Source organism: Sporisorium graminicola, chromosome SGRAM_15 (genome assembly GCF_005498985.1).
Source record: "Sporisorium graminicola strain CBS 10092 chromosome SGRAM_15, whole genome shotgun sequence".
Taxonomy (NCBI): domain Eukaryota; kingdom Fungi; phylum Basidiomycota; class Ustilaginomycetes; order Ustilaginales; family Ustilaginaceae; genus Sporisorium; species Sporisorium graminicola.
This window is the reverse complement of record NC_043725.1, coordinates 406583-427890: the sequence shown is the minus strand read 5'-3', so window position 1 is coordinate 427890 and position 21308 is coordinate 406583. Positions and strand designations below refer to the sequence as shown.

Below are 21308 nucleotides of genomic sequence, written 5' to 3'. Positions count from 1 at the left end.
ATTGAAAGGCAACTAGGCTGCAAAGTGAGTCCATGCGTGCTGCTTCATCAGCGCAGGTTGATCGCCTGGCAGTTCATCTTCAAACCCCAGCTGTGTAAGCACATTTCGCGCGGTCACCTCAGCCATCATCGTTCGCGTTTCGACGAGGGTCGAAGCAGCGTGCGGCAAGACCAGAACACGATCGTTGAGGTCCTCAGCCAAAAGAGGATGAGAAGCGTCGATGTGAGGTTCACCCTGAACGACGTCCAGCAAAGCAGCCGAGAGCTGACGCCTCCTCAACGCATCCTCGAGATCTTGATTGACGACGATGCTGCCTCGCGCGACATTGATGAGTACAGCGTTGGGCTTGGTGCGCTCAAACACGCTGGCGTTGGCGCTGGCGACTGTCGAGGGGGTTTCGGGGCACAGCACGATGAGAATATCTGTCTGAGCTGCTAGCTCGTGCAGGCTGGGTTCGTTGGTGATCTGGGTGTGCGGGTAGAAGGTTTCTCGCAATGCGTGGAGGCGCGGGAAGTTGTCTTGCGTAAACGGCCTGCTGGTAGAGGATGTATACGCAATGCTAGCCACGCCAAAGGGGAGCAGCTTCTCTGCAGTCTTTTGCGCAATCCTTCCAAACCCATAGAACCCAACCGCCTTCCCCGCTGGACTAAATCCACAGTGCATCGTAGGATTGCGCAAAACGTCTCGCATCGACTGGGCAAACTTGCCCTCGGCCACCAACTCGCGCAAGGCATCCATCCGACGACAGTAGTGCAGCAGCATACTCACGGTATACTCGGCCACCGCGTCGTCCGCGATGTACGGCGTGTACCCGACCTTGATCCCCGCCTCACGACAGGCAGCCGTGTCGATGGCGTCCGTGCCCACGCTGAACGTCGAGACGACCTTGAACGCATCGGCCTGGGTCCGGACTGTGCGGATGTGCTCGGGCCCAAAGCGCACAGCGGGCCATACAATAGCCGCGTGTGCTCCGTCGAGCTGCGTGAGGAACCAGCGGTTGAGCTCGACGAACGATAGGCCGGCCGGCGGAGCGACCAGGTTGATGCGCTGTTCGTGCGAAAACTTGGCCAGAGTCGGGGACGGCAGATGTTCGAACACAGATACGATCTTGGGCACGGTACGCGCGATGGGAGAGCGAGCTCTTGCAACGGCCGAGGCCATGGTGTCTTGCCTGCTACCTTGTCACTGGGTCTTCGACGGGGTTCGTCGTGTCGATGAAATGGCGGTTGAGTCGACGAAGATTCGACAAACGCCAGCATCGGGTCAATCCCGACTTCCCCACACGTCTCTCACGTCCAACTCCGCGGATTGAACTGTCCGCCGAGCGGTCTACGTTCGACTTAACACACAGAAGATCATTGGTCTTTACGCGTTGTTAGATCTTGGAAAAGTCCAGCGGGCGTCAAAGTTCTTGTTTCAGCCAAAAAAGGCACACGCGAAGAGCGTAGGCGCCCAAACGATCTATGCTTTGCGCCCCGACAGATCTCGGTTTGCCGCTTGTGCCATTTGCCTCGCTCGATTTTGCGAGAAAGAACAAGAGCTAAGGAGACGGTCTGGCGATATTGCGCCCTCTTCGTGTCTCGGATGTCGAAGATATCTGTCCCTCGTAAGGCGGCAATCGCACACCAGCAAGGGAGGTGGTCACAGCCAATGCTGCAGCGAGGAAAAGGAACAACCGACCTGGCCAAATTCAGGGGCGCTGTCCCCTTTACAAACGAGCACAAACGGGAGGCAGAGGCAGACAAAGCTTGGGAGCGGTTATTGCTGCTGCTGCTTGGGCATGACAGCGCGAAAAGGAGGTGGGAGATTTGCTTGCTGTCCATTTCTGCGCCAAGCCGCGTCTCACCGAGCCGAACGGTCGCGCTGTCCAAATTCCAGCTGCAAGCAAGTACCATTTTTGCTTCCTCTTGGCTTTTGGCTTGATTCGGTCCCATTCCGACACACACACACAGACAGAGGGAAGAACAAGTCCACAGTGCTGATCATGCTTGCCAAGAAAACGACGATCGGATCGTGGGCAAGCAAGGCACAGGCAAGTCGGCGTGTCGCGTGTCCCAAGGGGAAGATTGGCGGGACTCACGCGGTCGGCAAAGCTGCAGGGTGCTCCGAATTCAATTACAAAAATTGAGCAGTTCATTATGAAGACTTGTGTAGTGCAGTGATCTTAGTGCGCTTGTGCCAGCATTGAGAGCCGACTGGGACTGGAGCACCACGCGGGCAGACGAGATGCCACACGCAGCGCTCTTGCATCCAGTGGCCAGCTGTCATTACTGGTCATCGAGATCGACGTCCCATCCCTGTTTCTGCCTCTCGGCGAACTTCCCAGTGTCGTCCTCCCCTTTCAACTTGCGCACAGCTGTACTGCAATGCAAGCCAAGCCAAGCAAAAAGCATCTCACGTCGGGTAGTTCTTTTGCAACAGCGCTTTCCGTACAGTGTGCTTGCTGTCCAGGGCTGCTATCGTCGAGCGACAGCGAGGGCACTTGGGCTTCATGAAAGCACGCACTTGTCATGAACCGCTCTGAAGCGATAGGCCAAATGGGCGCGGCTGAGACAGAGCTAGGCTGATGTAGCCCTGTCCCGTCTATCAGCCAAAGTGAAAGCTTGAGCAACAACGCCGCAGGACAGTTCAAGTCGGGCGTCGGCCTAAACGAATCGGCTTCGACACTTTGATCCAGCACTGCCAAGAGGCGCAGCCCGGATTCCTCGCTCGCTACCCTGCGCATCACATTCTCCATTCATATGCTTTGCCCTCTCCTCGCTCTTTCCCTCCCTCCTTACCTCCTCCATCACCATCTCCTCTCCCCTATCTTTCGTGTGTAGTATCTTGCGGATCCTTTCCCTCATAACGAGCTGGGTCTCGTATATCTTCTTCTTTCTTCTTCTTGCAATCTCTCCTCTCGCCCTCGCTCTTGCTGTAGCATACGTAGTCGCACTCGACACCTCGTCGCTTTGTTCAGGTTGATCCTTCAAAAGCACACACACCCACAGCGTTCTCTTTGAACCATCTGCCCCCCTCCCCCCTCCTCAAACCTGCATCACTCCCGTCAGATCAAGCCGGCTCTTGCTCTACCAACAATGAAGTACCTCTCTGCTCTCGCTCTGGCTTTCGCCGCCTCCATCTCGCTCGCTTCCGCCGGCCCTGAACCCGTCGTCGCCCTCCCTCCTGGTCAGGGCCGCTCCACCCGTGGCGTCCGATCCGTCATCACGGGTCACAAGATTCGCTCGCATGTGCACCACTCGCGCAGGCAGCAGCTTCACCACGACGACGACTTGCTCACGTTTGACCGTCGCTTCAGTAATGCTACCTTGAATGCCGACGAGGAGGAGGTCGCCGCTATGGCGGCATCCCACAAGAAGCGCAACACTTGCTCGCACAAGTCGGCTACCAAGGCAACCGCCAACTACCGCGTCAAGGGTGGTTCTGATTCTGACTCCAGCTCGTCCTCCAGCTCCAACGCCAACTCTTCCGGCTCGGGCTCGGGCTCTGCTGCCGGCTCTAGCTCCAGCTCCCACTCGCACAGCGGCGGTGGTTCTGGTTCGAGTTCGTCCTCATCCTCGTCCTCGTCATCGTCCTCCAACTCCAACAACGGCTCGTCGTCCAGCTCTTCTTCCAGCTCCTCGTCATCATCGTCCAGCTCTTCCTCCCAATGGAAGCTCGTCAAGTCCTACACCGGTTCTTCATTCTTTGACGACATGGACTTCTACACCAACTCGGACCCCACCCATGGCAGCATCACCTACGTCGACCAAGGCTCGGCCAAGAACAAGGGCCTCATCTCCACCAACAACGGACAAGCCACCATGAAGATCTCCGCCAACAACGGATGGGCACAGTCGGTCCGCATCAACACCAAGGAGTCGTTTACCACCGGAATCTTTGTGCTTGATGCCTCGCATATGCCAGTTGGATGTGGGTTGTGGCCTGCGTGGTGGTCGACGCCTACCAACCCGAACGGTGGATGGCCCAACGGAGGCGAGATCGACATTATCGAGGGCGTCAACGACTACTCGTTGAACACGTACTCGATCCACACCACCGGCGGATGCACGGTGCCTGGCAACACTGTCTCGAGAATGTCTGGCAAGTTCACGCTTCAGGGCAGCAGTGCGACCAACTGCGCCTCGGACGCCACGGGCAACCAAGGGTGTGGAGTCACCTCGACGACCGACGGCGATTTCGGCGTCAAGTACAACAAGAACGGCGGCGGCGTCCACGTCATGTACTGGTCCGAGAGCGACGGCATCTCGACCTATTTCTTCCCCAAGGGATCTGTCCCCAGCGACATCAGCTCTGGCTCGCCCGATCCGTCCAACTGGGGCAAGCCGCAGGCGCACTGGCCCGCGACCAACTGCGACATCGGCAACTACTTTTACAACCACGTCGTCGTCTTCACCAACACGGTGTGTGGTGACTGGGCCGGCTCAAGCGCCGTGTGGAACAACGCGATGAACGGCCAGTCGCAGAGCTGCCAGGCCAAGACCGGCCAGAACAGCTGCCAGGCCTACTTGAGCAGCAACCCGGATATGAGCGAGGCGTACTGGACCATCAACTCGCTCAAGATCTACCAGACTTCCCGCCGTTCGTAAGAGCGTGCCCGCCCAACGCTGTGGTGCGCTGTCTGGCACAGCACACCAAGTTGTCGCGACGTTATGGATCCTATAGACATACACACATATACACACACTCTATTCCCCCTTAGCCTTTTGCACTTGTAGGCCCCACCGCACGCTCGCGCCTTGATGGCAGAGTTTGCATGCGGGCGCTCTAGTCTCTTCACTTCAGAGTCCGTCGTTCGAAGGGCTGGTTCCCTTTGTACAGATGCTCTTTTGCAATCTTGCATTCCATCCTTTTTGGAGGTCCGCACTTCGCGCGGCTTTCCTTACACCCAGTAACTGACAAATCTCGTGCGCTCTGTCTGATCCTGTCATGTGTGTCGTGACAACAGTAGTCTTGGGCAAACGCAAAGATCAATTCTTTTTTGCTAACGTGAAACATGTAGTACCGATGCTGAGCGTTGAAAAAACTCAACTGCAGCTCAGTCTCCAAGAAATCATTCGGAGTGTGCTTGACGTGATCAGCGATGGTGATGAGCTTGCGTGAGTCCGCAGTGGCCATTTGGTAAGCTTCCTCCCATGCGGCTCTCACTGTCAGCAAGCTTCAGCGCCGTCACTGATGCTTTCCATTGTGACACAGAGCCTTAAAATTCTACCTCGATTTCGGCAGAGGATGCATGATCGACAACATCAAAACCATGCATGATAGCAACTGTCTGATTTGTTGGCCATGACTGATGATGGACTCGCCGTTACAATGGCGCATTAAGGTGTCCATGTTACTATACTAGTTGTGGAGATCGTTGAGCAATGACGCCCACATGACACCCAGAACCCAAGCGGACAACGACTGGCATAATAACACAGACATCTGATGTGTTGGATCCAAAGCTCTCAACAGTACTTTGCTTTCTAGCCACAGACTGCTGGACCAGACATGCCGGTTGCAGTGAAGCAGATGACGCGCAGGTGCAGCCAAATGCATGCCGTTCCTTCCTGTGACTGCAGGACATTACTTTCAAAAAGCACATGGTCAGTGCAGACAACATAGGTTGTAGTACTGTTGAGACAACACTTCAGTTGGTAGGTACCAGAGCTGGTGGTGATCACTGATCACGTCGATGACAATGATTCAAAATACCTTTCGAGAACTGGGCTGCAGTTGGAATCTTATTTACATGCTGCGTCGGTATTACGGGCGCGTCAGTACTACATGAATTACGTTATTCACAATCAAGCCTCGTACCAGTCAAACTCTTTCTGCGCTGAACCAATCTTGCAAGTTCGTAAACTATGCTGCGAAGAGTGAGATTCCTTGACACAGTGAGCGAAAGCATATGAAGCTGGGGGACAACACAGATGGGGACACGGCAGCGATCACTGCTGGTAAGGCACGGTGGCATACGTCGTACCGGCCTGGCCCACCTTGACGTCCTTGTCCGAGGCGGTCGACTCGACGTGCTCGATGTCGGCTCGCTCGGGGGTGACAGTGATCCCCATGGTGGTCTCCTTGTCCAGCTTGCGCCAGCTCCAGTAGCCCTGCTGCCTGCACCCGCGCAAGTGCATGTACAGCCCGTACGCCGACACGACCACAAATCCAATGATCGGGATGAAGAACGAGCGGCGCGTCGACGTTGCATCAGCTACAGAAGCTTGCACGCTAGGCATCCACGCACCGCCCGAAACACCCGCAGCGACGAGCGCCGAGCCGAGCTTCTGGTTGGGACCAAGGTTCGATGTGGCCAGCGTGAAGATGATGGGGTAGCACACCGACTCGAAGAAGAAGATGAGCATCAGGCACGCGATACCGCCGGCTCCAGGTACGACGGCGGTGAGCACCGACATGATGATGCATCCGCACCCGCAGATGAACAGCATCAGCGCACTGTCGACGCGAGCCAGGATGGGAACACCGAGGAATCGTCCGATGGTAAAGACGGCCAGGGTGACCGAGAACAGATCGGCAGCCTTGGTCACCGAGATGTTGAGCCCCGGCTGCTCGACGTAGTAGTTGATGGTCAACGAGGCCGCCGCCACCTGCGCACCGACGTAGAAGAACTCGGCAATGAAGCCGTAGATCAGGTGCTTCTGCGTCCAGATCGACACGGGCTTCTCCTCGATCGACGAGTCGACCTCCTGCTTGATCTCGGGAAGCTTGGCAACAAAGAAGAGTAGGTTGATGATGCATCCGAACGCAGAGATGCCCAGGTACACCCACTGCAGGTGGTTGAGCGTGTGCGAGTGTCCGGTCTTCAGGAAGGTACGCCCGGCAATGATGGGTCCGAGCACCGACGCGACACCGTTCCAGGACTGGGCGAAGACCAGACGGAAAGCGGCCATATCAGGACCTCCCAAGACGGTGATGTACGAGTTGGCCGCCATCTCGAGCCAGGCGAGACCGGAGGCTGTAACGAACGTGCATACGAGGAAACCGGGGTACGAGTAGTATCTGTTTGGAAGGAGCATCGCAGGACTGTCAGCTAGGTGTCGGACTTATTCGGCAAACGACCCATGAACAAACTTACACTGCACAAGGCCAGAACATGATGGCGCCGAGGGAAAAGAGGCCGAGGCCGCCGTGGATACTAACGCGGTATCCCCATTTGCGTGCGATTGGGCCAGAGATGGGCCCGTTGACGAGATAGGCGCCAAAGTAGCAGGCCTGCAAGCCCGTGCTCTGAGCTTTGGTCAAGTGAAGCGAGTCCTGGAAAGTCTTGTTGAGCGAGTCGAGCAGACCGTATGAGAGACCCCAAACAAAGAAGAGCGACGATACGAGGGCGAAGCTGAAGTACAACTGGCCCTTGCTGAGGTGGCTGGCGGTGACGGCGCGCTCGGTAGCATCGCCTTGCGGCTTTCCAAAGCGACCCATTGTTACAAAGGAGAGGTACGATGCGGCAGATGGGGAAAGGAAAGCAGCGATGAGGGGAGAACGAGCATGAGAAGTAGCTGAACAAGGCGGTCTTTATACGTTTGCTTGAGGCTCATGAGGACGTACGCTGTGCTCAGAAGATACGCAGTGAGCGGACAGGATCGAGCAACACTCAACGACGAGATACAGCAAGATAGGAGAGCGAGTATCGAGCTCTGCTCCTCGCGTGGCAAATGCCACGACGCGGCCCCGCACTTTCGCAAAGCGGCTTTTTCCCCACAGAAGCACTTCGAGCGATGCCTGACATGGCAAGCAAGGGCATCTCGTCAGCACAACAGCTTTGTGGGGGCAATCCATGTTCGATGGTTGGCGAGGACATGCACGAGTCTCGTCTTAGCTGCTTTCGAAGCTGCGCGAATGTCAAACTGCGCCTGACCCCCCGCGCATTACCTGCACTTGGGCACTGGAGCAGTGTTTTCACCTCGAACAAAGTCCGCGTGGCATAAATACAATAACGCGGGGGAAAAAGCAAATGGATTTCGCCGACGGAAAAAATCCAGAGCGGCACCTGACCAGTCTTGGCAGGTTTTTGGGGATGGTACCAGGCAAAAGAGAAACACACACACACATTGCCACACGGTTGGCCGGTTGCGTGCATCACAGCTGATCTTGCAGCTAGAAGCCGTTCAGAGTGGGGCTCCAGCTTTTGACACCCCGCACAGAGGTCTGCACTTTACTATGGACCACTGGCTTGTCTTCGGTGAAACTTTACCACCGAGCTCCGAGCTCTGAGCTCCGCCTCATCGTTGTGCTTCGATAAACGCTACCGGGGAATCGGAATCGTATTGCGGTCGAACTTTGTGTGGTTCATGCTCGACGGTGCAGCAGTGCATTGACGGGATACGCATAGACTGAAACGCAATGCTGACGACCACGGCTTTCAGCGACTGCGCGGAGCGAATAATTCAAGGACTAGCCACGATACTCAGAAGAGGCGATATCTTGCTGGAGGAGCACCATACTTATACGCGTCGCGTTGCGTTGCGGCTGCGAGCCACCACTACGAGTTGCGGGTATGTCCACCTTGAGAACCACAAGCGAGCACCGCTTCCTAAGAAGCAGCGTGTCAGCTTAAACTCTCAAGCGGGCTCCTCGGTGGAACGCAAAGAGTTCTGACTTCATAAAAAGGTACTCACTCCGACGGCGGGGTCCCCGTCCTCGCCGGTCTGATCACGCCGGGGGAACAGGGCGTCCTGCGTTGTGGTACATCGATAGCAACTTTTGCCGAACTCGTGCCGTGGATGCATGTTCGGACAGCTACAGCGTACATTCAGCGCAGAAGAACAGTCGTGTTTCAGCTCCCGCTCGGTCAAAATTCGCCCGTGATTCTGCCCCCGACCCGGCACTTACCCCACCCGATGACTTGGTTGTTGCTACCGTACCTCGGATAAGCTTCTTTTCCTCCGCCGAAATTCCTCCTTTCTTCCTTCTAGCATCACATTCGGAGCTGCATCCGATATAAACGGGCAAACTATTATGGCTGTGGGAAAGGCGACAAGCGGTGTTGCTTGCCTCGGCGAGACAAAGCGGATGTCGTCTGAAATTGAATCTATAAATGGGGTGAGAAAAGGGAAGAGAAGGTCAGGTCTCGTTGCGGCTCATCTCCGCCAATCACAATCAGCTTTTCTCATCCAGGATCGTGTCCGTCTATTCGGGCTGGCGAACGACTGGATCGAGAGGAGAATCCGCAGTCCTTTTGGTCTCCAGACGCATGATTCTGCTATGTGTCGCAGGCGTGAACGTGGTCCCGAGCTGGTGCGCCAAACCTGCGCAAGGCACAGTGCATAGCCTGTCGGGCCACCTTCCTCCTCAGGTTTCGATGAATCGCTCCAATCACGAAGATTCCTTTCTAATCAAATCAAATTCATCACATAAGGAGTGTTCAACTCTGCAATACAAACTTCTCTGGATCTTAACGTCTAGAGTGGGCCGCTGAAGCGGCCGAAGCTTTTCCGTCGTGTGGCGCCACAACTGTTTCCAGCTCGTGCTCTTCCTGCTGCGGGTGAACGCTGGGAGGTCGTGAGCTGTCCTCCACTTTGCCTTCCATCCCCCCCACCACACCTATCGCTCTCAGCTTTACCAGAGCTACAACGATGGACAGGATTGAGCAGGCAAAGCACAGCCACGACGCTGCTTTGTAGCCTTGCAACAGTGCTTCCGGCGTGTGCAACGTGACGTCTCCACTCGCTGCTCCAGCGGCTCGTCGAGCAAGGTGCGAGCCCGATAGTAGCATTGACGGATGCAAGGTCAGGTCTCGACTGATGAGTCGAATTGAATGTGATGTAGCATGCTTGGCGGCAGCAGATTTGGTGACTGAAGTCGAAATCGACGAGGAAATCGCCAGACCCAACGAGGTAGCCAGACGGATGGTGGTGTTGAAGAGCGAGCCTGCCAGCGCCTGATGCTGCCTGCCCACCGATTTGGAAGCGTACAAGCTGCCTGCAGGGAAGAACACGTCAGGTCCAACCTGAAGGATCATGATCCACAGCATAGCCTTGTAGTAAGGCGTGTCCGGTTCGATGCCAACGGACATGATGACACACGCTGCTGCGCCGGCCGAAGCACCGCCAACAATCAGCCACACGGCTGAAATCCTTCCAACGACGTAGCCAGCGAACACGTTCAACCCAAGACCCATGGCGACCATCGGCAGGAAGAAGAGTGACGTTCGAGTCGGCGAAATTTGTTGCACTTCTTGCAGTACCAGTGTACTGAGATACGACATGACGTTGAAGCTGAGCCACGCCAGAAAGATGACGAGAAGGACAGCACCGAATCGAGGTGCTCGCCAGATGGCAGGTGGCAGAAGTGGCGTAGTGGGTGGAGCCTTGAAGAATGTTGCGTTGCGACGAGGTTGGATCGTCGCGGCACTCGATGCTCCCATCTCGTATGTCTGTTGCCTGCGCTCGACATATCGCTCCCATGACAAGAATGCGGCCAGCATGATGATGGATGTCGGGAGCAAGGCGATCACATACCCAGTCCTCCAGCCTTGCGGCGCCGACTCGGCGTCAGACAGTGCAAACGTGAGCATGACAAGGCCCGAGGTCGAAAGGAAGGCACCAAGCCAGTCGAAAGTCTTTAGACGAAGCGATCGGCTCGCGCTGATGTTTGCTGCAGCACTGAGAGAAGGCACGCCAGGAGTGTGAGAACCTGATGCGGGAAGATCGGTGCGGCTCGATGAGGCTGCCTTGTTCAAATCTTCAGGCGGCAAAACGGTGGAGGATCGGCCTTCGACAGAGATATCAGCCACATTGGCGGTCAAATTGACGACAGATGTAGCTCTTGAGTTGTTCGCTGTGCGGATAAGCTCTTCGCCTTCGTTGGGTAGGGACAAGAAGGCACAGATACCGAAAGCGATAGCACAAGCGCCTAGGATCCAGAAGATCACTCTCCACCTGTTTGCGAGCAGACCACCCAGGATCAGTCCAAAGATGAAGCCGATAGGCTGTGCTGCTCCAATGGCTGCAAAGCTGCGGTTCTTGATGGGTCCTTCGGGGATCGAGCTGCCCAGGATACCGACGCCTGAAGGAATGAGCATGGCCGCTGCCAATCCTAGTCCTGCACAACAACCGATCAGACCTCCACCTGTGTTCATGAACGAAGTCACGATCGACACGGTAGCAAAGATGGTGATGCCGAGAAGAAAGACTGTTCTCCTTCCAAAAGCGTCGGCCATCCCCCCGGCGATCAGCAGCAGAGCACCACTGACGAGAGAAAACATGGATAGTGGCCATGACAAAGATTCTTGAGACAGACTGACCGATTTGGCGATCGAGGGCAGTGCGATGGTGAGTCCTCCTGACAAGAATGACGTCAAGATCGTGACACCACATACTGAGGTAAGCGTCATGATAATGCGTGCTCGTGAAGACAGCTTTGGCGGTGTCAAGATGGTCGAGAGCTTTTTGGACGAGAGCGCGCCGCGACGCAGCTCCGATAAGCTGATGGGCCGCTGCGAGCTCATTCTGTTGTCCTTTCGACCGGGTCGATCAGATTAGGGTGTAGAAGCTGATTCGTAATGAGTATGGGCTTGGTGTCTGTCAGACAAGGAGTCAGATCCGCAGGAGCGAGGTATATGTGACAGTCGATGGCGGGTAAGTGTTGAGAAGGGTTTCCTTTCTTCGTTGCCAAACCATCGTCGTGCGAGATTCCGCTTGTGCGGCGGAGCTCATTTAACCGTTGAAAGCCGCAGGGGAGATGGACCCTTAAAGTGTTACTCCGAGGCGACGTTTCTCGGCCGTCTCGACAATTTGGTTCCAATCTCGGCGAGTTTGTTCGGCGAGGTGCCTAAAACGTGGCTCGAGAGCAGTTGCAGCAGAGCTCAAACAGTGCCGAAACCATCTCAGCTGTGTAATCCTTGCTTCTTCACCTCCAACCTGAACCCGCATCGCATTGCACGGGTCACTGCACATCGTCGTACGCAAAACATGTCGACAGCACCCGCACTCTCCCTGCAGAAGACCACTGTTGCCCTGGTGCAGCTCGGGTCCACTTCGTTCGACAAGGCGTTTAACCTGAAACGCGCACGTGATGCCGTTCTCCGTGCTGCGTCCACTCGACCTGGCGCATCCTCGTCGGCGTCGTCCGCATCCATATCTGCACCTGTAGGCATGGTCGTGCTGCCCGAGTGCTTCAACTCCCCCTATGGCGTCAAGTACTTTGCCGAATATGCCGAGTCCTTCGGAGGTGCCTACCAAAAGATCAAGAAGCCGCTCCCTTCCGCACTGCCACGCATGGGCAAGGGCAAGGAAGAGATCCGCTGGACCATCGACGCATCCACCGACCCCAGTGCAGAGTCCAAGCTGGCTCGCGAAAAAGGAATCGGCAAACCTGTCGACATCGACGAACATCTCCAAAAGCTCTCGCCCAGTCTCAAGATGCTCTCGGAAACAGCTCGCGAGGCTAACGTCGTGCTCGTCGGTGGAAGCGTGCCCGAACGCGACGACCTCACCGGCAACATTTACAACTCTTCGTGCGTCTTCAACGAGCAAGGTCAGCTCATCAGCATCCATCGCAAACTCCATCTCTTCGACATTGACATTCCCGGGAAGATGACGTTCCAAGAAAGTGAGACGCTGTCGGGCGGCGATCGCGTCACTCTGTTCGACTGCAGTCTCGGCCGTTTCGGTTTGGGTATTTGCTACGACTTGCGCTTCCCAGAACCCGCTATGATTGCGGGCCGTCTCGGTGCGGGATGCATCATCTACCCCGGTGCGTTCAACACCACCACCGGCCCTGTCAGCTGGGAGCTCCTCCTTCGTGCGCGCGCCACAGACAACCAGGTGTATACCTTGGGTTGCAGTCCCGCTCGCCCCAGTCAGCAGGCCATGGATGGTGTGTTGACAGATAAGGATGGATGGCGAGAGGGCGAGAAGGCGTACCCCGCTTGGGGTCACAGCAGCATCATGGGACCGTTGGGAGATGTAAAAGCTAAGCTGGCTGAACAAGAGGACACGCTGTTCTTCACTCTGGATCCTGAAGAGGTGCAGCAGACCAGGAGGAACATCCCCATCAGCACGCAGCGCAAGTTCGACGTCTATCCCGACGTCACATGCGGTTGAGCCAATGACAAAACATTTCGCGAATTGCAAATTTGATGTCTCGTGTGCTTGCTGAGTGTGCGCTTGCTCGAAAGGTTCGGTGATCGACAACGAGCCCTGCTTCACAGACTTTGATTGTCGTCGGGTTGAAACCATTTTAGATGTGTTAAGTGAGTTCGACCAGGCCGACACGGTTGACTGCGACGACTACAGAGGTCGGCCAAACCAGTCTCGAGCGATAAAGGAAGACATTGCCGTTAACGATCGCAAACCCAGTGTCTGTCGATGACGCGTTCGAATCGGAAGTCAACCCGGTGAGAGACTACGACGTCTGCCACAAATGTCACTCACCTAGCACCTGCAAAGCTTTTCCGACGTGTCCAAGTCTGACGGTCGACGGCAAAGCTTAACGTGCTCAGCAGCCTCGTAAATTGTCCGCTCTCGCAACGAAAAGTCTCAGCCTTCATGAACAGCATGCACGTTCCCATTTCCGCCGCTGTGCGGAAACTCGCCTACCTCTTTTGCGGTTGTTCTTCCATCCGCTTGTCAAACTCGACGAGAACGGGCAAACTCACGACGAAGAAGCACAAAATTCTGTCTGCGTAAGAGTTGACTATGAGTGAGACTTTTCGAATTGACTCCATTCTGTTCGGCTGCAGCATTTGGGCATGGGGAGCCTTCGACCTTGACGTGACTTCAAGCCGCCTCGACTTGCACTCTACTACACCTCAATCGAGGTTAACTCTAGTGGCTTCAACACCCGTTACATTTTCATGTCAATTTAAGCGTTCTGTGGTGGCCTTGAGTTCGGAACGACTCTGAGTACAATTGAGGCTTTTTACGCCAACACCCGACTAAGCACTTTTTTGGGATTCTTGTACCAAGGGATCTTGTTATCCTCCAATTTCTCGCCCTCTGGTTCGAAGTCTTCCATAAGACGTCTGCCCGTGTCCAGATCAATATCGTCCACACTGACGATCTGTGTCTTATGCCACAACTTCCAACCGAAGTACAGAACCAGGGCAACGGGAATGACAATGTATGCCACAATGATGTCTGCTGCCTTCCTCGGGTTCAAGAACGTCGTGTAACCCTGGAAGAACATGAGCACCACATTGAGCACAAAGGCAACCCAAGTGCCATAAGGAGCCAGCCAGGCTTTGAAAGGAAGGTCTGCCACCGTGTTTCCTTGATGCAGCCAAGCTTGGCGGAAGCGGATGTGGCAGAAGCAGATGATGGCAAAAATTATAAATGTTGATACGCCACTGATGTTGATGATGTAGGTAAAAACGGTGGACGCTCCCGAGTTGATAGACAGCAGCGAGATGAGGGCGACGAGGTTGGAGAGTACCAGAGCCGGGATGGGTACTTTTCCCTTGGCCGAAGTCCATCCCAAGATCTTGGGTGCTCGACCAGTTGCTCCGAGAGACTGAAGTGTTCGCGAAGCAATGTAAAGCGACGAATTCCCAGCGCTGATGACGCTCAGAATGATAAGGGCGTTGATGAGCGAAGCAGCTGCGCCAATACCACCTCGTTTGAGGGCGATTGTGAGTGGTGAGGCGGCGGCCTTACTGTGAGCCGAAACCAGCTGCGTGTCGTCAGAGGGAACATTGAGACCGATGAAAAAGATCGTCCCCAGGTAGAGAACGAGGATTCGATAGAAGACGCTGCGGATGGCAATAGGCACTGCCTTGGCTGGGTTCTTGGCTTCTGCTGCAGTGATGGACGTTGCTTCGGTTCCGGCGTACAGCGTCGCGGAAACGACGAGGATCTTGGCAATACCGTTGAGTGCGTCAATCCCCGTACCATTGAACGGACCAGGCGTCTTGAAGTAGCGGAATCCGATGTAGCCCTGATCTCCTCCTGCACCACCCACGTTGATGACGATCGACAGTATAAAGAAGACCACAATGCCGATAACTTTGATGGTTGCAAGGACAAACTCGACCTCTCCATAGGCAAGCACGCCGAGCATACTGAGCCCCATGAAGATAACCCAGAAGATGGCGATCCAGGCGCCGGACGGGACTACTTGAGCTCCATCCCAGTATCGGATGACGATCGCTACCGCATTGTATTCGTTGGCGAGCACTGAGATCCACAACTCCCAGTAAATCCATCCAGCGACAAATCCAAGGGCGGGATCGACCCACTTCCCGGCGTATTCAATGAAAGAGCCACGAATCGGGAAAAGAACAGCCATTTCACCTAGTGCTTGAAGCACAAAGTACACGATACCACCCGTGATTGCAAAAGCAATCAATGCCCCAACTGGTCCCGCGTTGGCAAGCGCCTGTCCAGAGCCAACTAGGAGGCCGGGTCCGATGATGCCGCCTATGGCAATCATTACCATGTGTCGAGTACCCAACGCGCGACGAAGTTGTTCCTCAGGCTGATGGGACGATGACGACCCTACCGCAGCCGGAGGCAATTTTTCCACATCTTCTTGGTCTGGAGACGACGGTTGCGACGTAGAGGAGGCCTCTTTGAAACCTGAACCTGACTGAGGCAGTGCTGCGATGGGATCAGCACCGCCACCGTGCCCCTTATGTGAAGTAGACATATCTGTCCGCCAATGGTCGACAGTGGGGGTTCAAAGTGGTTGTCCGAAATTGCGATTGGAGTGTCAGCTGTCGAACCGGAGATGGTTGTGCGCGCGAGAGAGAGAGAGGGGCCGACAATATGGTAGGAAGAAGGAGGGCTGGTCGTGAGGAAAGATGAGAAGGTCGACAAGATCAAGAAGATTATCTATGCAGGCCCACACCAGCTTTCAGGGTCGCTTCTATCACTGATACTGACGTGCTTATTGTGGGCGCCAATGCAGCGGAGTTTGACAAATGTTTCCGCCGATCCCACAATTGAAAGATGCTGCTTGCCTGTGGCGGTTGCGGCAAATGGCGAAACAAATCAAATTAAAAAAAAAAAAATCAAAATCCGGCAATCTGCACGAACTCGCAGCTGATGAATCGCTTGCGTGCTCGAGCTCCACCATGGGGTGCTTGCCCGCACTCATCTTCCGAAACAGCGTGGAACAGACTTCTCTCACTACAGCATTTTTACCCGTCGAATGAGTGCGATGCGAGACGAGACTAGCCTCGCCTAACATGTTCGAGGAACCTGGGCGGAATGCTTTCCCCGTTTGCTGTTTTCGCACGGTTCCTTGTCCATAGGCGAAAAGGCTGGTTCGGATGAGCATGTGGCAAATAGAGATAAAACGAACCGAGAGCCCACATGCAGTACGTTGGAGCAATTCTTATCACGATCAAGAGATCTCGTGCAAGCCATATCGCTGTACTACAAACTCTTGTACCACTTGCTTTCGTCGTATGACGTTGCACAACGCAACTTGTGCGGACTCGGCGGGGAAGCTCGCCATATAGTGAATGGCAGTCGTAATGGCCTTGCACAGAGTCGAACTCCGGTCTGGAACGGTGTTATCTCGGCCAACTCCGATTTGAGGAGGTGGAACGATCCGTATTTTTACTAGTGTGTTAGACCGTGGTAGTTTCGATTAAGCGAGAAAGGACGTTTACAAGACTTGCCGCAGCATCCTGATTCGGATCCGACAATTTTGCGGAAATTCGACGGCAAATTTGAGCAAGACTGGCGCGGCAACAGCAAAGTAGCTGAGAGTGTGTGTGTGCGTGGGAGAGGCAGGGAAAAGCGAGTTTGGTCGAGACCATCCAGTGCCTCGATCCCTTCTCTTCTCACCACAGTCACATCAACTGACCCAACCGTCAAGATGAGCAAGATCCAGGTGTCCAGCGTGCGTAACACCCTCAAGGAGCTGATCAAGGCTTCGGAGGACAAGCGCCGAAACTTCAACGAGACCGTCGAGCTCCAGATCGGCCTCAAGAACTACGACCCCCAGCGTGACAAGCGTTTCTCGGGTACCGTCAAGCTCCCCCATGTGCCCCGCCCTCGTATGAGCCTGTGCATCTTGGCCGATGCTGCCGACGTGGACCGCGCCAAGCTCATCAACCTCGAGTTCATGACTGTCGAGGACTTGAAGAAGCTCAACAAGAACAAGAAGCTGGTCAAGAAGCTCGCCAAGAAGTACGATGCCTTCCTGGCTTCCGAGGCTCTGATCAAGCAGATCCCTCGTCTGTTGGGCCCCGGTCTGTCCAAGGCCGGCAAGTTCCCCACCCCCGTCTCGCACAACGAGGACCTGGAGAAGAAGGTGACCGAGGTCAAGAGCACCATCAAGTTCCAGCTCAAGAAGGTGCTGTGTCTCGGTGTTGCCGTTGGCCACGTCCAGATGACCGACGACCAGCTGCTCGCCAACGTCATGCTTGCCATCAACTTCCTCATCTCGCTCCTCAAGAAGCAGTGGCAGAACATCAAGTCGCTCCACGTCAAGTCCACCATGGGCAAGGTCCACCGCATCTTCTAAGTGGTCTTCCGTGTGGAGTGCCTTCGCGACCATTTGACGATTTGACGCATGGTCGTAGCCTCTTTCGCTAAAGGGTAGATTCTATCCTTGGTCACATGCATCCTACAAAGCATTTTACGCACGCTTACACCCAGTTCCATTCGTTTGACAAAGCGACTTGGGATGAGGGGAGCTAATCTTGTGACCTTCTCATCTCCCTTTAAATCAAAATTGCCGCTGGGGTTGTAACTGTCCGTTCGCTCGTCGAGCGTCTGGTGGTTCCCTCTGTTTTCGGATACTTGCTTGGGCTGTAGCAGCTCGTGTGACTGGACTGTGCATTCGAATTGATATATGCGTGGATAGGCAGCGAGTTGATTACGCTCTGCAAAGCTAGAGACGACAACGATGAGACTGCCGACAGCTGTTGCTTCAGCGGGCGAGAGAAAATAGAACGCGGTGTGGCACGACCAAAATCAAGTGAGCGCTTTCCTCGATCCAAGAATGACGCTTCCAGCTTTTCCGGCTCTCCACTGTGAATAACAGCCACACTTGATGCAGCTCAGATTGTGGTCTCCAACAGCGTAAATCCAGCATCGTTGGCATAGCAGTCTCTCCAAGCCATCAAACGCGATGATATCTGGGTAATGAGCTTTGACGATTGAGTGGAGAATGCAAGAGCGTGCGAGCGCGATGGGCTAAGAATACAAAAGACGTGTTGCCAAGCGTGCAAAGTTGAGGTTCGGAGGCTTTCTTTGCAACTAGGAATGAGTGGGATCCTCGTTGGCGACGTTGAGCAAGAGCGTGTCGGCGTCCAGCAAGACCTTGTTGTTGGAGCCGGCCTGCGAGAGAATGGTAGCAATGTCACGAGCCGCTTCGAGCTTACGAAGCTTGAGGAAACCCTTGTTCTTCTTGACAGCCTCTCCGATGAGCTCGGCGGATTTGGCCTCACCCTGCGCCTTGACAATGATCGAAGCCTTCTCCTGGATAGCTTGGTCGACGAGGAAAGCGGCACGGAGCGCGGCCTGCTGTGCAATCTGCTTGGCCTCGACAGCGTGAGTGAATTCGGGCGAGAACGAGACGTGCGTGATAGACACATCGTCGAGCACCAAGTTGAAACGCTGTGCGCGCGCGGTCAAGTTGTCGCGTACGAGTCTCGAAACCATCTCTCGCTGCGTGATGAGCTGCGAGGCATTGAACTGAGCAACCACCGACTTGAGCACCTCATTGACAATCGAGGGCAGGACGCGCTCGTCGTAGTCGGCGCCGAGCTCGCGGTAGATGGTGGGGAGCGCATCGACGCGCGGACGCGAGAGCACACGGCAGGTGAGCGAGACCATCTGCAAATCTTTGGTACCGGTAAGCGAGGCAATGCTGCGCGGCTTGGCACGGACATCGTAGTCGATGGGCTTCTCGAACCAGGGGATCATGAAATGGGTACCTTCGTTGAAGATGGTGTCCTTGATACCTGACAAGCGCGAGTATTTAATGGCTCTGTGACCACCATCGACGTTGAAGAGCGACATGTTGATACCGAATCCGAGCGCTACGAGAGCGACGACACCAGCCGATCCACCTAGAATGTTGGCGAGGTTGGGCGGGCCACCCCTTCCTCCGCCTCCCGAGCTGCCACCACCGCTGCTTCCTCCGGGCTTGGATGCATTGTTGAACTGCTGCGATGCCTGCTGAGCCTGCTGTCGCAAACGCTCGAGCGTGCGAAAGATGTTTTGGGGGCCGGATCCGCGGTTCATTGTGGTGTGGCTTGCCTGTTGTGAATTGAGACAAGGAGAAGTAGAGGAGGAGGAGGGTTGTCGACGGGCAAATTGGAATGATTCTCACGTTGACCAAAGCGTGCATTTCCAGCCTTCCTGCCAAATTGGCTCAGCTCAGCTCAGCCTAGCTTCTTACAGCGATCACCAATTTATCGCCCGAGTCGGCAACGACACGCGAAGAAGAAAAGGCTGCCAACGCGAACAATTGGCTCCGCATCCCGCGAAAGCACAGACGCTCTCATCCACCGCTCCACATCCTCTTTATACACTCGTATACGCTTCCCTACCCTTGTTCGATCTGCACAACAATGACGGCTCGAGAAGCAAGGACAGTCATCGTCGTGACCGGATCGCACACCATCACCGCAGGGTACGGCATCCACGAGATCCTCAAGCGTCCATCCATCTCGCTCATGGCGCGTGTCGGTCTTCCACGCTCGGCTGCCTCGTCCTCTTCGGCATCGTCGCCTCCGGACTACACGCAGTACCTAGTCGGATCAGCTCTCGACCAAGCCGAACGAAGGGGAGATGATGTCGCCATCTTTTGGCCCATGCGCAAGGGATACGTGCGCGACTGGCAACAAATGATTGCGTTGTGGAACTATGTGCTCTTCCACCTATTGCCCATCCGTCGCTCGCACAACGACTCGAACGTGCTTATCAGCCTGCCGCTACCCGTGTCTCGATCCACCCACGCCTATCTGACGCAGATCTTCTTTGAGCACTTCAACTCGGCTGCCATCACGATCGCCGAAAAACCGCTTCTCTCGTGCTACGGCGTGGGAACGATGAACGCGTGCGTGGTTGACCTCGGCTACGAGAGCTGCGACGTGTCTCCGGTCATCGAGTGCATTGTCCAGTCCAACGCCAACGTCAAGACCGAGGTGGGCGCTCGTCATTGCATCCTCTACCTCGCGCATCTGCTGCGTCGAGACCAGAGCCTGGTCAAGGCGATCCAGACGCTGCTCCGATACACCCGCAAAGCATCCGCTTCGCGAACCAGCGACGAAGCGGCACTGAAGAGTGCCATCTACTCGCTGGCGCAACAGCTGTTGGAAGAAGGGCTGGTGCTGGACGAAGAGGCATTCAAAAAGGGAGCGGGAGGAATGATCTCTGCGGTGGATGGCGAAGATGACGAGGGCAACTTCGACATTGCAGCTGTGCTCGTAGATGGCGCTAAGAAGCACGATGATGAAGATGAAGAGAGGCGTAAGGCACTGGAAGCGGGCCAGGGCGAAGAGGTGGACGAAGCGATTCTAGCTTCAATCACGGGCGAAGACGGCCAAGATGGTGGATCGACTGACGAAAAGGCGGTCCTCGTCACATTCCGAGGACTCAAGCTCAAGGTCGGCCCCGAGCGTTTCCGATTCCTCGAGCCGCTGTTCCGACCCGAGCTGCTCAAGGATGTAGCAGGTGCTTCCGAGTTTGGCATTGGAGACGAGCCATTTGGAGCGGGTCCCATCGTTGCTCGAACAAACGGCACGGCCGACCTGTCGTCGTCGAGCCACGACAGCTACCCTGTAACGACTGCATCGCCCGACTGGAGCCAAGCGATGCCGCTGCCCCTCGCCATCGCCAACGCCATTTCGCGCGTCGAAGATGCCGACCGCCGACCGCAGCTGTGGGAAAACCTCATCTTTACAGGCCAACCGGCCAAGATCAAGACGATCCAGCTCGAGGCCATCTCTGCGCTGTCCGAGTTTGTCGCGACGGAACAGACCGAGGCTGCGCAGGTGCTGGCGGAACCCAACCCGTTGCAGGCGCGCAACGTGCGTGCGCTGCGCGTGCCGGACTACTTTTCTGAATTCAAGGAGCGCAATGACCTAGCCCCTTTCCTTGGCGGTACGATCTACGCCAAGCTCGTGTTTGGCGATCCGCAGGCAAAGGCGTTTATCACCAAGCAGAACTACAACGAGGCTGGGCCGAACCAGGCTTTCTCGGTTAAGCTCACTGCTTGAACGTGTAGAGGGACCTGCCAATGTATTTGTAATAGATCTTGCGACGGTTTGACTTCGTTCTCGTGTGCTTCTAGAAGATGCTAAGTTGAGCGTGCGATCAACGGTAAGGCTGGAATCGGACTTAACAATCTTGGAAAAACGCGCGACACGACACGAGACAGCTTTCTGCGTTGAATCCGAT

At 55.4% G+C, this 21308-nt stretch overlaps 9 protein-coding genes across 9 annotated transcripts; 4 read left to right on the top strand and 5 right to left on the bottom strand.

The window, feature by feature from the left end:
• Positions 1-12: 12 nt before the first annotated feature.
• EX895_002580 (uncharacterized protein) lies at positions 13-1161 on the bottom strand (the record flags this gene model as incomplete). Its single annotated transcript, XM_029883178.1, has 1 exon — positions 13-1161. One exon carries the CDS (start codon positions 1159-1161, stop codon positions 13-15), a length of 1149 nt encoding a protein of 382 aa, XP_029740576.1.
• A 1916-nt stretch (positions 1162-3077) lies between these two features.
• On the top strand, positions 3078-3807 carry EX895_002579 (uncharacterized protein; the record flags this gene model as incomplete). Its single annotated transcript, XM_029883177.1, has 2 exons — positions 3078-3675; positions 3734-3807. The coding sequence occupies 2 exons, from the start codon at positions 3078-3080 to the stop codon at positions 3805-3807; spliced, it is 672 nt and encodes a 223-aa protein (XP_029740575.1).
• A 2126-nt stretch (positions 3808-5933) lies between these two features.
• Positions 5934-7425, bottom strand: EX895_002578 (uncharacterized protein; the record flags this gene model as incomplete). Its single annotated transcript, XM_029883176.1, has 2 exons — positions 5934-7005; positions 7082-7425. The coding sequence occupies 2 exons, from the start codon at positions 7423-7425 to the stop codon at positions 5934-5936; spliced, it is 1416 nt and encodes a 471-aa protein (XP_029740574.1).
• A 1972-nt stretch (positions 7426-9397) lies between these two features.
• On the bottom strand, positions 9398-11452 carry EX895_002577 (uncharacterized protein; the record flags this gene model as incomplete). The annotated part of the gene is made up of 1 exon (XM_029883175.1): positions 9398-11452. One exon carries the CDS (start codon positions 11450-11452, stop codon positions 9398-9400), a length of 2055 nt encoding a protein of 684 aa, XP_029740573.1.
• A 463-nt stretch (positions 11453-11915) lies between these two features.
• On the top strand, positions 11916-13049 carry EX895_002576 (uncharacterized protein; the record flags this gene model as incomplete). Its single annotated transcript, XM_029883174.1, has 1 exon — positions 11916-13049. The coding sequence occupies one exon, from the start codon at positions 11916-11918 to the stop codon at positions 13047-13049; it is 1134 nt and encodes a 377-aa protein (XP_029740572.1).
• Positions 13050-13866: 817 nt separating this feature from the next.
• EX895_002575 (uncharacterized protein) lies at positions 13867-15591 on the bottom strand (the record flags this gene model as incomplete). The annotated part of the gene is made up of 1 exon (XM_029883173.1): positions 13867-15591. One exon carries the CDS (start codon positions 15589-15591, stop codon positions 13867-13869), a length of 1725 nt encoding a protein of 574 aa, XP_029740571.1.
• A 1179-nt stretch (positions 15592-16770) lies between these two features.
• EX895_002574 (uncharacterized protein) lies at positions 16771-17421 on the top strand (the record flags this gene model as incomplete). Its single annotated transcript, XM_029883172.1, has 1 exon — positions 16771-17421. The coding sequence occupies one exon, from the start codon at positions 16771-16773 to the stop codon at positions 17419-17421; it is 651 nt and encodes a 216-aa protein (XP_029740570.1).
• Positions 17422-18158: 737 nt separating this feature from the next.
• On the bottom strand, positions 18159-19148 carry EX895_002573 (uncharacterized protein; the record flags this gene model as incomplete). Its single annotated transcript, XM_029883171.1, has 1 exon — positions 18159-19148. The coding sequence occupies one exon, from the start codon at positions 19146-19148 to the stop codon at positions 18159-18161; it is 990 nt and encodes a 329-aa protein (XP_029740569.1).
• Positions 19149-19477: 329 nt separating this feature from the next.
• Positions 19478-21127, top strand: EX895_002572 (uncharacterized protein; the record flags this gene model as incomplete). Its single annotated transcript, XM_029883170.1, has 1 exon — positions 19478-21127. The coding sequence occupies one exon, from the start codon at positions 19478-19480 to the stop codon at positions 21125-21127; it is 1650 nt and encodes a 549-aa protein (XP_029740568.1).
• Between the last annotated feature and the right edge of the window lie 181 nt (positions 21128-21308).